Source organism: Hypanus sabinus, chromosome 11 (genome assembly GCF_030144855.1).
Source record: "Hypanus sabinus isolate sHypSab1 chromosome 11, sHypSab1.hap1, whole genome shotgun sequence".
NCBI lineage: Eukaryota > Metazoa > Chordata > Chondrichthyes > Myliobatiformes > Dasyatidae > Hypanus > Hypanus sabinus.
This window is the reverse complement of record NC_082716.1, coordinates 78,007,087-78,021,016: the sequence shown is the minus strand read 5'-3', so window position 1 is coordinate 78,021,016 and position 13,930 is coordinate 78,007,087. Positions and strand designations below refer to the sequence as shown.

The 13,930-nt window shown below is 35.2% G+C and overlaps 1 protein-coding gene across 13 annotated transcripts in view; it reads right to left on the bottom strand.

The window, feature by feature from the left end:
- Positions 1 to 13,930, bottom strand: part of prrc2c (proline-rich coiled-coil 2C) — a 99,586-nt gene that overhangs the window by 39,569 nt on the left and 46,087 nt on the right. For all 13 annotated transcript variants that reach the window (XR_009514815.1, XM_059984792.1, XM_059984801.1 and 10 more), the window contains exons 10-15: positions 7,835 to 7,997; positions 7,065 to 7,151; positions 6,253 to 6,913; positions 2,438 to 2,610; positions 1,354 to 1,651; positions 223 to 433 (exon numbers count right to left, since the gene is read on the bottom strand). Coding sequence is in view for 12 of the 13 variants with exons in the window: in XM_059984792.1 (XP_059840775.1) it covers positions 223 to 433; positions 1,354 to 1,651; positions 2,438 to 2,610; positions 6,253 to 6,913; positions 7,065 to 7,151; positions 7,835 to 7,997 (1,593 nt within the window). In the remaining variant the exon portion in view is untranslated. The remainder of the gene's footprint in view (positions 1 to 222; positions 434 to 1,353; positions 1,652 to 2,437; positions 2,611 to 6,252; positions 6,914 to 7,064; positions 7,152 to 7,834; positions 7,998 to 13,930) is intronic.

The following is a 13,930-nucleotide window of genomic DNA, read 5'->3' as shown; positions in this document are numbered from 1 at the left end:
CAATTGAACAGAAATTCATGTGAATATTAATCACCTCCCTCCCCAGTATGTTCTAGCCTGAGGAAGGTACTTTTGGGTTAAATTACGGTGCCTTTACTGCCAGTAGATTTCCAACACATTTAGTACCCAAAAATTGAAGCCCTATTTCTTTAAGCCACAGGTTTTTGAAATGAGAACTTCAGAATATTTTTTCTTTATGGGATTCCTACTTCAAACACTTGCCTTAGATCTTTACTTTCTTCCACGACTACCGTAGGAGTGGTAGTTCGTTGTGGTTCAGTGTGAGGATAAGACTCTGACCCCCACACCAACTGAGGATCAGCGGACTGAATGGTATGATCTCTGGTGGGACGTGATGGATGGTCAAATGTTTCAGATCCTGATCCAGAACTGTCAATTTGATCTCTCCTCATTAGCTTCGTTGGTATCATACCTGTAACGAACAGGAGTTAAGTAACATTGCTACAACAAATTGATAGTGGCTGTGCTAAATATTAGTCACTAACAGTAAAATATCAGAGAAATGTTACTTTTATTACAAAAAAACTTAAATAATTAGAATTCACTTCTGGACACAAAATAATTTGTAAAATGAGGAGCAACCTGACGAGAATTAATGAAATCAATTGAAAGCAAATTGGAAGGCCATGCCAATAATAACAAAATTTTAAAAAGCACTATGCTATCTTCAGATATCTTTCTATAGGTCCAGTACTTGGAATACGAAAAACAGGAAATAAAACGGGAAAAAAAAGTAGACACCAGAAATCCTGAAATAGAAGAACATGCTTAAAATGTGGCTAGTCAATATATGTGAAGAGAGGAAGAGTTAATGTTTCAGATCAAAGACCCTTATTTTCAACATTTCTTTTGCATTGTACATTAAAAACATCTAAATTACAGAACAGCAGCTGAATTCAAAATGCTTTCATTTTCTTCCACATACTACAAATTCATCAATTTGAATCAACTTTTGTTTAAATATCCACGATTCAGTTCCCCTCCCCCAATTATTAATTCATTACCCAACATTTCTTTGCTGGTCAGATATACAGCTCCTGTTAAATTAGCCAGCAATGAAGCCAGTGGTACTTTACAGAGAACACTTTTAAACAAGTAACCCCACTCTTGCCTATTAGCTTAAAAATAATCTCTTCTCCCTGTATCATTCAACATAAAGACGACTGAGGAACCAAGCTCAAAATTGATTCCTTCCAATCCACACGATCACTTTTCACCAAGGGTCATTAGTTAGCAAATCCAAAGATTTTTAATTTCACTTCTTTTAAAAGCAGTTGCAAAGAAAATCATGGTTGCATAACATTATACCAATTTGAAACTTAAATTACTAACCAGGGTGAATTTGCGTCATATCCATTGGTGGCCTTCCAGATATAATACGTGGATCCAAATAGGGCTGCATCATAATCCACCGTGGATCAAATCCCATTGAAGCCAAGTGCTGATGATGAGGAGCTAGGGGTGTCTGATATATAGGCCTATGCTGTGGAGGTGGTGGCACAGAAGCACCAGAAGGCTGAGGCTTGGCTTGGGTTTGGGTCTGAGATTGGGCTGGTGTTTGGGATTGTGTTTGTTGATGGATGCCTGAAGGCTGCTGCTGCCATTGGTGTTGCTGCTGCTTCATCTGTTCCTGAAAAGGAATCGTCATTAAATTATTTGAGCCACGAACCTTTGAGGATAAGCAATCATGTAGCTATACCAATAAAGATGCATATAAAACAGGAAAATGCTAGAGACGCACAAGCCAAGAAGCAGCTGTTGAAAGAGAAACAGCCAATGTTTCAGGTTCATCAAAACTGGGCGATTCAGATCAACCTTGGATCTGAAACCTTCCACAGCTGCTTTGTCCTATTAAGTACTTCCAGCATTTGATTTCTTGCATCTGTAGTTCTATTGATTTTTCAAAGGCATTAATATTGCAGCTTTATCTAATGACAATATCACATTATTTATTTGTAAATTAATAGGCATATCAAATATAGCAAGTTAACCAAGAAATAATGAGTTACTTGTTTTACATCAAACTCAAAAGTAGATTGCTGTTCTGTAAATGTGCATTTTTCACTTCCTATAGGAACAATCTTTAAAATAGAATGTCAATTTCATTACAAACCTAGTTTTTTGAATTGTGTTTATCACTGATATTAATTTATTAAATAAGCATTTGGAGATTGAGCAGATTCAAGAACTCGATGGCAACTGTTACCTACAATGGTAGAAACAGTATACTTACACCAGGCAGCATCAGTTTGTACTAACTTCAAACTCAGATGAAACTTCTATGGCTAATTAACTATTACAAAACCAAGTACTCACATCAATGCTAATTAGTACATGGACACACATTTTGTATCGAAATACAACACGAAATGCCAAGTCAGCTATGATACTAGCCTATTCCACCACCAGCCCCCACCTGTTGTCGCTGAAATCGTGGTGGCAATGACTTCTGAAACTGCTTTGAGTAACCCGTGGGAGCAGCAGGCCGCGACTGGGAAGCCAAATCAACATCCACATCATTTGGCGTTTGTGTGATCTCTTTTTCATTGAGTGGACTGTCCAGCTGATCAATGGGTAGAGAAACACCATCTGCCAATACAGGAATTCAAATTGTTTATTACTTTCTGCCCAGTAAGCACATGAGCTACCCCATGCTACTTCTTTGCTCCTGCCACTACCCCCCCCAAAAAAATCACTATTCATTAAAGGAGAGGGAGGAAAAAAAGATAGTCCTATTTGCTTAACATTAGTTGTCAGGAAAATGTGAGATAATTGCTAAGTGACGCCAATGCTTGAAGAAGCATAATGACTCAGCATAGTCAACATAGATAAGTCAAAGAATGTTGAACAAATTTGTTGAGTTTTGAATATGTCACTACTAGGATAGTGAATGTAGTATATTTTGATTTCTTAAAAGCATTTGTGTAATAAAACGTAACATAAAACATTATTGCACAAGTTGAAGATCATGGTGTTATAAGTAACATATTGGGCATGCATACAGGATCTGTTGACAGAAAAAGAGAATTGGCTAAGACCATATTCATGATGCCAAGCTGTAACTCACAGGTTAGATACATAAGGAGTTTAAGGCTTAGTGACCAAGGAAAGCAATGTTATCAACGGTTAATGATACAAAGGTAGCTACCACGAGAGGCAGCAACTACAAAATGAAAATATTATAATTCTGAGTAAACAGATGGTAAGGATGTTTCTTTTGGTGAGGGAGTTAGCACCAGATCTAATAGCCTTAAAGTAGAAGAATATCCCTTTAAAACAGAGATGAGGAGGAATTTCTTTAGCCAAAGGGTGGTGAATTCATGGAATTCATGGCCACAGACAGCTAATGGAAGGAAGCAAAGTAATTGGGTACATTTTAAAGCGGCTGTTTGTGATGAGTGGTATCCCACTGGGGTCTGTGTTGGTACACTTCTATTCACGTTAAATGTCAATTATTTAGATAAAGGAATTGATGGCTTTGTGGCCAAGTTTGCAGAACTTACAAAAATAGGTGGAGAGTCAGATAGTGTTGAGGAAGCAGGGTGCTGGCAGAAGAACTTAGATTGGTGTACTGGGCAAAGAGGAAGCAGATGGAATATAGAGTAGGAAGTACACGGTCATGTATTTTGGCAGAAGGAATAAAGGCATGAACTATTTTCTAAATGGAAAGAAAATTCATAAATCGAAGTACAAAAGAATCGTAAGTCCTTGTGCAGGATTGCCTAAATGTTAACTTGTTGGTGGTTAAGGAGGCAAATGCAATGCTAGCATTCATTTTGAAAGGACTAGAATACAAAAGCAAGACTAAAATGCTGAGGCTTTATAAAGGATTGGTCAGACCACATGGAGTATTTGAACAGTTTTGGGCCCCTTTTAAGAAAAGATGTGCTGCCATTGGAAAAGGCCCAGAGGAGGTTCATGAGAATGATCCCAGGAACAAAGAGGTTAACATATGAGGAGCTTTTGATAGCTCTGGGGCCTGTACTCGCTGGAGTTTAGAAGAATGAGGGGAGGATCTTACTGGAACGTACCTAAATATTGAAAGGCCTAGATAGAGTAAATGTGGAGAAGATGTTGCCTAAAGTAGGGGAGTCTATAGCCTCAGAATTGACAGATGTCCATTTAGAACAGAGATTAGGAAAAAGTCCTTTAGCCAGAGAGTGGCGAATCTGTGCAATTCATTGACTCTGCAGGAAAAGTGATTGGGTATATTTAAGTTGGAGGTTGATAGGTTTTTGATCAGTAAGGACGTCAAATGTAATGGGGTAAAGGCAAGAGAATGGTGTTGAGAGGAATAATAAATCAGCCATGATGTAACAGCGAAGCAGACTTGGTCTGAATGGCCTAATTCTGCACCTATGTCTTATAGCCTCATATAATAAATAACAGCAAAGGTGGTTATCTATTTTGAAGCATGTATAGAAGAGTATTATTTAAATATTGCCAGACTCTTCAATGCTGCTTATTTGAGTAATGTAGACATCTATAAGATTAACAGAACACAAGGAAGCAAATGTGATGTTGTCGTTAATACCAATGGAATGTGTACAGGACCGTTTGTGGCAACAAGATCACCCAGAATACAGTGCACTGCCTTACTTATAGAAAGATATACGGCAAAGTTTTATTAGATTAGCTACTAGGACAAGGAAGTTGCCTCATGAAAAACTGAGCAGAACAGGCCCACATTCACTCATGTTTAGAAAAACAAGTGGCATCTTTTTGAAACAACATCAAGAGGAGTAAGATGCTTTGAGAATATTGCTGCTGGTAGAGTAGGCTAGCATTGGGTGCTCCAGCTCTTTAGTGCATGCATCAGTATTTTTAATAAAGGGGACCAAGTGCAATAATTCCACCACTGTTGTTACAAAGCTGCGAAGCAGTGTGGCCTGTTAAAAAGGTAGAGGGGCTTCAGGGCAACATAGGGAAAACAAAATGGCAGACTGCAAAATATGAGATCATCAATTTTGGCAATTATAAAAACAAACAGAATGTTGTTTGTTAGAGAGTGGTGTTTAGAAAGTCACAAATCACTGAAGTACATACATATGTTCATACAGATACAGCAGGCAATTTAGATAAACTTTTATTGCAAACAGATGAGTGTAAGAATAGTCTCACCAAGGCTCAATTACAACATTGGAATACAGTATGCAAATCTGCTCTCTTTACTCTAAGCACAATAGAGGAAGTGCAACAATTGCTTACCACACTGAAATTGAGGAATATATGGTTAATGTAGAAAAACGGTGCCTTGGCCACATTGCTAAAGTGCTGGAGTACCCACAAGGAGCCTTCTCTTGCTTCTAAGTAAGTTTTCAAAATCTCAAGAGTAAAGGGTCAACTGGTACTATGTGATCAACTCTTACCCCCACTGATGTCTTTATTGAAGTCTGAGACCAAGTTACCCAAGCATCCTGGAATACATTTCACTTAAAACAGTAAGTCTCTCTGTCTTTTCCCCCAAAGGGTCATGTCAGAACAACCTCATTCTTGACTGGTAGCCAAGCAGAGCAGACCAGTGGGCTAACTCTGCTCCTATACCTTTTAGTCTTCCGTCTTATGTTAAATGACTGATAGAGAAATAATCTAAAAGACTAAATAAGATAATCCCAGTTAAATATTTGAAAATGGGCTACAGAATGCAGTACTATTTTAGAAGAAACTTCAAGAATCAATTTTCTATTCCCTTCCCAATCTAGAACCAGCTCATAAAATAATATCTCACCTCCTATCAGGAAATAAAATCTCAGATCTTCTCAGTAAAATATCACTGAGCCAAACAGTCATGGGGAATTTTCCCTATATGTTCATACAGACTTTAGCCGATATATATTACTCCCAATTCCTGCATTACATCCATATTCTGTGCGCCTTGCCTGTCTAAATAACTTAAAATATATAGTGGTCATCTCTGATTCCATGATAACCTCTGCGCAGTAAGTTTCAGATATCTACCATTCTGGATGTGGGAGAAAAATCCTTCAACTCAAACCCCTTTTGAAACTCCCATCTCTTGCCTTCAACCTATGCTCTTTTGTTTTTGCTACCATTATGTGGGACCAAGATCCTGACCATCCTATTTATGCCACTCTATCGTCATCCCTTAGCTCCACTCCACACCTCTAAGCTTCAGATAGCATGTTTTTATTTCAACATAGTTCAATATTAACAGTTTCCTAAATATTTAACTACATTAATCTACCCACATTTCTTCTGAAGATTAAGTACCTGATTCAGTTTGAGTGCTGCTCTCATTCTCTGTTTGCTGGTCTTTGAAAACAGACTCATTACAGGGCTCTTCCTTGATTTTTTCAACCTCTCCCTCTCCTTCATTTGTATTTTCCTCCTTTTCCTGTGGGCAATCCTTTCCCTCTTCAGTCTCTTGTTGCCGTGCTTTCTCTTTTTCCAGTGGTTGTTCCTTTTCCACCTCTTTTTTCTCCTCATTTACCTCTGATAGTTCTTCTTCCTTTTGCTGATGGTTTTCGATCTTTGCCGACTCCTCCAGTTGCTCCTTTGCTTTTTCCTGTTCTTTTATTGTTTCTTTCTGTTGCTCCTTTTCCTGTTCCTTCTGCTGTTCTTCTTTGATTTCCTTTTCCGGTTGCACCTTCTCTTTCATCTTTGCTTTTTCTTTTTCATTTTCCTTTGCCTTTTTTTCTTGAATTCCAAACTTCTCATCAAGTTTTTTGAGTTTTGCTGCACAAGCTGCTAACCTCTGCTCCTCCATTCGCTTCTCCTCCTCCTCACGTCTTTTCCGAGCTCTTTCAACTGCAGCAGAAACATCAGAATTTGAGGCCTTTCTTCTTTGTCGCCAAGCTTCATCACCATCACAAGGTAATAGAGGTTTGATAGGATGCTTTCCTGGCCCAATTTGACGACTGGGAGGTAGGTGCTGTGATTTAATTGGAGAAAAAGTACATTTAAGTCACTCTTCAGTAACTCAAAATTAACAGATGTCATTTTACAATAAAAATTTTTATAGTAACTTAATTATAATATAGTAAGTTGCACTTTTTTCTGTACTGCTTTGTTTTTCAGGTTACCTGGGAAGCTGGTTTCTGATTAACAGAAACATTTCCTAGTCCTCGCAAGTCTCGTGCTGCAGTTTGTAATGATGTCCGTCCAAACTCCTACAGAATAAACAACTATTAGCATTTTATTCAAAACTGTGCACTTCAAAGCAATTAAGTCCCTTAAAATGTGGGGGAAATGATATACACAGAGCTGAAATGGACGTTAGAAGTCGTTGAACAACCTGACCCGTCTTAACATTTAAGAAAATGGAACAAAAGTATGTGACAGAAGTGCCAGCCTGTTTTGCTCTTGCAAACACCTTCCATTCCAACATAAGGAAATTTAAATATCTACTCTTATCCAGTACAACACCAGGATGTAACTTGTGGTCTAGGAGGCTTGCAATCCAGACTCTATGGACATTTCTAGAGACTGGAGTAAAACAAACATTTTACTTTGATCATCAACTGCACTCCACTCACAAAGAAACACGAACAGTGAAACAAAATGTTTCTTAAAGAGGAAGTTACAAAAATATACCAATGACAGAAGTCGTGAACAACTGTGTTGAATGACACAAAAGCTTTTTATTATTAACCATAATAATGATAGGATATGGTTGTTGAACATGTTATGGGTTTCAGGAGTGTAGATATGAGAAAGTACATGACTCAAAAATTGCACGTTCAGGGGAATACGTCAACATATTCATGGGCTCAATAAATTATGATCTTGAAGAATGACAAGACCGCATATTTTACCTAGTGTCACACAATCAAGGAGTTCTGAACCTAATTACCTGGCGATCTGACTGTGGGTCTCTATTCGGTGAAAGTGGAGCTGTTTGTAATGTTACACGCTCAACAGCTGTATCTTTACCAACAGGACACTCTGTTTCTTTCCGGACATCAGGACTCTCAGTTCTTGATCCTAGGCTTTCTGTTTTGCCAATCTGCTCAGCACTGTAACCATGCAAAGAAATAAAACTTTAGTAGTCTCCAAAACACTAATCCAAAGGCTACATCCACACTAGACTGGATAATTTTGAAAATGCTGGTTTCAGGTAAAAAAAATAGGCGTCCACACTATGTGTTTTTGAAAATATCTCTATCCACATTGAAACGGAGATTTCGGTGAATCTCCTCCTGCTGCGCATGCGCAGGACACATCTACTAAAAACAAGCGACATGTTTGGTGTCGAATCTCGCCGTAAAAGTGCGTGTTTGTGTAGTTACAGACTACGAAGGACAACTGTTGGTTTTCGCACAGAACTTAAAACTGAAAAAAACAACAAATACTGGAGCTTACAGAGGCAACCGACAGGGAGTTCACGGACAGCATGACCTGGCTGATGACGAACACTGGAAAACTCACTAACTCTGTTGCATTAATAAAGCACCTTGTTAAATGTATAAAACATGTCTGCATCAGTGTTATCTTGTATTTCCATACAATGTTACATTAGGCTGTTACACATCTATTGTCAGAGAAGTACTTGCATAAATAGGTAAACCACCTTCATACCAGCAAGGACAGAAAACGGCAAAGCGAGTACAATATACTTATTTATTCAGTAAGTTATGGGTCAAAGTATTTGGTGAGTACATTTCTAACTCTTCAGTCTCGTTGCCGTATGTTCTGAAATTGTTAGGTTGCGTTCAAGAAAACAATGAAATAGCACGCTGCTGTCTGATAGCATTTTCAAAAGTCTCCGGTTACCCCGTCCACACTGATCTGCCCAAGGGGGACGTCACGTGATGACGTAGGATCGAGACGCTGGAACCCAGCCCTCCCGTAAAAAAGTTAATAAATTAATGTTTAAGTGAAGAAAAGTTAATTAATACTTTTTTAAGGTTACTTATAAACTACTCCAGATTGTTTTAAGCTATGCCTCATAAACAGAGGACGAAGAAAACTGCTACCGCGAAGACCGCTCAAGTTGGAACAGAATCAAGGCCTACTTCTACCAAAGAACCGCGGACTCAGGTACAACACACCACCGGTGAAACAGAAAAGGAGACTGCGGCAGCATCGGCCATTTCTAAAGGGGAGAACTGCGCAAGCATAAAGGAACGAGCATGCGCAAAAGAGAGCAACCAGAACTACAAAACCCAGCAACGACTGAAACCGACAGTGAAAGTGAGTCTGAGAGAGAGCCGGACTCTCTGGAAAAATCAGATGAAGATGGAGATGAAAGTTCCTCTGAAAATACAAAAAAGACTTTGAGGCAAATAATGCATAAATTACAAAAATTAGAAAAAGTAATTAAAAGTAACCAAAAAGTAATAAATATGGAGGCTATGTTTGATAAAATGACAAAGAAACAGGAAAAAATGGAAAAGAAAATTACAGATTTGGACGTCAAAATGGAAGAAATGGAGGGAAGAATGAAGAGCATGGAAGATGATAATGATGCCTGGACATCAGAAAGAAAACAACTCGTGGGAAAAATTGATAAACTTGAAAATTTTAGTAGACGCAACAATATTAAAATTGTTGGACTTAAAGAAGGTACCGAAGGAGAAGACCCAATAAATTTTTTTCAAAAATGGATTCCTGAAAAATTGGAAATGGGAGAAGAAACTTTAATTGAGATTGAAAGGGTGCACAGAGCCTTAAGACCAAGATCTCGAGATGATCAAAATCCGCGATCAATTTTGATAAGATGTTTAAGATACCAGGATAAAGAAAAGATTTTGAGGGCGGCTGCCCAGGGTGCTAAAAGAAGAAAAGGTCCATTGATGATAGCTGAGAAACCAGTTCTTTTTTATCCTGATATAAGTTATAACCTTTTGAAGAGAAAGAAAGAATTTAATCCAGTTAAAAATGTTTTGTGGGAAAAAGGTTATAAGTTTTTAATGCGTCACCCAGCAACACTGATAATTTTTTTGGAGGAAGGAAAAAGATTTTTTTCTGATTATCAAGATGTGGAGGTGTTTGCACAAAAACTTTCATCTCTTCGTTAATTAAAAGTAGAGATTTCTAAATGTAATGGTTAAAGACGAAGACAGAAAGCAAATGGAACTGATGGACATTTAAGGACGATATAAGGGAGAAAAGTAATATTTTAGAAATATTAATTGAGAATAGTATGTTTTTTTTATATATATATTTTTTATGTTGCGGGGGGCTGGGGAGCTTTGAATCGGTTACTACGGGATTCACGTGTGTAATCATGGCGATTGCCATGACCCGTACAATAGAGGGGGGTAATGTTGTGTTTCCTTTCTTTCACAACATTAGTAGGGGGGTATTTTGTTTTTTTCTTTATTTTCTATTTTTCTTCTATTCTTTTGCCTGGATGATTGGTGGGGACACACATAGCAACATGGAGACTTCTAAAAAGATTTCCCAGGATACAATGAAAGTTGAAAGACTAGGTATTATTATAGATTGGAGTAACATAAATAAAAATAATGACTAATTTATTGAATTTTTTAAGTTTTAATGTTAATGGGCTTAATGGACCAATAAAAAAAAAGAATTTTAACATATATTAAAAAAATGAAAATAGATATAGCTTTCTTACAAGAAACTCATTTAAAGGATATAGAACATCAGAAATTAAAAAGAGACTGGGTTGGAAATGTTATTGCAGCTTCATTTAACTCAAAGGCAAGAGGAGTTGCAATTTTGGTTAATAAAAATTTACCAATTAAAATACAAAATGTATTAATTGATTCGGCAGGAAGATATTTAATTATACATTGTCAAATTTTTTCAGAACTATGGACTCTTATGAATATTTATGCACCAAATGAAAATGATGTAAAATTTATACAGGAGGTCTTTTTGAATTTGGCTAATGCAGATGATAAAATATTAATAGGTGGAGATTTTAATTTTTGTTTAGATCCAGTTTTAGATAGATCAACAAAGGCTATTACAAAATCAAAAGTAGCAAAATTAACTCTATCATTGATGAAAGATTTAAATTTGATTGATATATGGAGAAGAATCAATCCAAAAGAAAGGTATTATTCATTCTATTCAAATAGACATAAAACATATTCAAGGATAGATTTTTTTCTATTATTAACAAATACTCAAGATAGAGTGAAAAACGTGGAATATAAAGCAAGAATATTGTCTGATCACTCTCCTTTAATAATGACAATGATAATGATAGATAAAGAGGAATCAATTTATAGATGGAGATTTAATTCAATTTTACTAAAACGTCAAAATTTTTGTGATTTTATGAAAAAGCAGATTCAGTTCTTTTTAGATACAAATTTACATTCAGTTGATGATAAATTTATATTGTGGGAAGCAATGAAAGCATATTTGAGAGGCCAGATAATAAGTTATACTTCTAAGAAAAAGAGATTATAAAATTAGAAAAAGAATCTCAAAGAAATATGACAGAAGTAAAACTAAGACAACTTATTAATAAGAAGTTAAAATATAATACACTCCAGACATATCGAACAGAAAAAGCAATTATGAGAACTAAACAGAGATATTATGAATTAGGTGAAAGATCACATAAAGTTCTTGCATGGCAGTTAAAAACAGATCAGATTTCTAAAACAATAAATGCAATTCGAACAAAAGTGAATGAAATTACTTATAAACCTCTAGAAATTAATGAGGCTTTTAAGAATTTTTATTCTAAGTTGTATAAATCAGAATCAAAGAATGATGACGTTAAGATAGAAGAATTTTTATCACAAATAACTCTTCCGAAATTAAATACAGAAGAACAGAAGGGATTAGGTATGTCTTTTACATTGAAGGAAGTTGAAGAAGCTTTGGGATCACTTCAAAGTAATAAATCTCCAGGAGAAGATGGTTTTCCACCTGAATTTTATAAAAAGTTTAAAGATTTATTAATTCCTCCTTTTATGGAGTTAATATATCAAGCGGAAAGAACGTATAAACTTCCAGAATCTTTTTCAACAGCTATTTTAATAGTATTGCCAAAAAAAGACAGAGACCTTTTAAAACCAGCATCATATAGACCTATTTCTTTATTAAACACCGATTATAAAATAATAGCAAAAATCTTATCTAATAGATTATCTAAATGCTTACCAAAATTAGTGCATATGGATCAAACAGGATTTATCAAAAATAGACAATCGGCAGATAATGTAACTCGGTTATTTAGTATAATCCATTTAGCACAAAAGAGGGAGGAAATGAGTGTGGCAGTTGCTTTAGATGCAGAAAAAGCATTTGATAGATTGGAATGGGATTTTTTATTTAAGGTATTGGAAAAATATGGACTAGGAACATCATTTATAAAATGGATTAAAACCTTAAATACTAATCCCAAAGCTAAAGTAGTGACAAATGGTCAAATTTCAACATCATTTCAGTTAACAAGATCAACTAGGCAAGGTTGTCCACTATCACCTGCTTTATTTGTGTTGGCAATAGAACCACTAGCTGAATTAATTAGAATGGACCCAGATATTAAGGGTTTCAGAGTTAATCAGGAAGAATACAAGATTAACTTATTTGCTGATGATGTTCTACTTTATTTAACAGATCCATTACATTCACTACGCAAATTATCTTATAGACTAGAAGAATATGGGAAAATATCGAGTTATAAAATAAATTGGGATAAAAGTGAAATTTTACCTCTTACTAAAGGAGATTATAATCAATGTCGATTAATAACTCAATTTAGATGGCCAGCAAATGGTATAAAATATTTAGGTATAAGAGTTGATAATGATATAAAAAACTTATACAAATTAAATTACTTACCACTTTTGAAAAAAATTCAGGAAGATCTTGAAAAATGGATGGCATTACCAATAACATTAGTAGGTAGAGTAAATACTATAAAAATGAATATATTCCCTAGATTACAATATTTATTGCAATCATTACCAATACAATTACCCCAGAAGTTTTTTCAAGAGTTAAACAACTATGTGAGGAAATTCCTCTGGAAAGGTAAGATGTCAAGAATATCGTTGGAAAAATTGACATGGAAATTTGATCTAGGAGGATTACAACTTCCAAATTTTAAGAATTATTATAAAGCAAATCAACTTAGATTTATTGCATCTTTTTTCGAGAAAGATAAACCGGCATGGATTAGAATAGAATTAGATAAAATAGGAGAAAACGTACCAGAAGATTTTATATACAAATGGGAATCTAAATGGATACGGGAAAAGAAAGAATCTCCTATATTAAAACATTTGATTGATTTATGGAATAAGATAAATGTTGATGATGAGACAAAAAAATCTTTATTAGCAAAGAGATCTTTAATACAAAATAGACTTAATCCTTTCACAATGGACAATCAACTTTTATATAATTGGATTCAAAATGGGATTAGATATATAGGGAATTGTTTTGAAGGAGGTATATTAATGTCATTTGATCAATTAAAGAATAAATATAAAATATCAAATAACACTTTATTTTGTTACTTTCAATTAAGGGCTTATTTAAGAGAAAAATTAGGTCAAACAATGTTATTGCCGAAATCTAATGAAATAGAAATTTTAATTCAAAAAGGAAATATTAAAAAAATTATATCTTGCATGTATAATTTGATTCAAAGACAGGTAATTAAACAAGGAGTCCATAAGTCAAGACAAAAATGGGAAAGTGATTTGAATATTAAAATTGAAGAAACAAATTGGTCAAGACTATGTCTTGATAGTATGACAAATACAATAAATGTTCGGTTAAGATTAGTGCAGTATAATTTTCTACATCAATTATATATTACACCACAAAAAATAAAAAAATTAAATCCAAATTTATCGGATCAGTGTTTCCGATGTAACCAGGAAACTGGTACTTTTTTACATTCGACATGGTCTTGCTCTAAAATTCAACCTTTTTGGACAAATTTAAGACTTTTACTGGAACAAATTACAGGAACACAATTTCCTCATAATCCAATATTATTTTTACT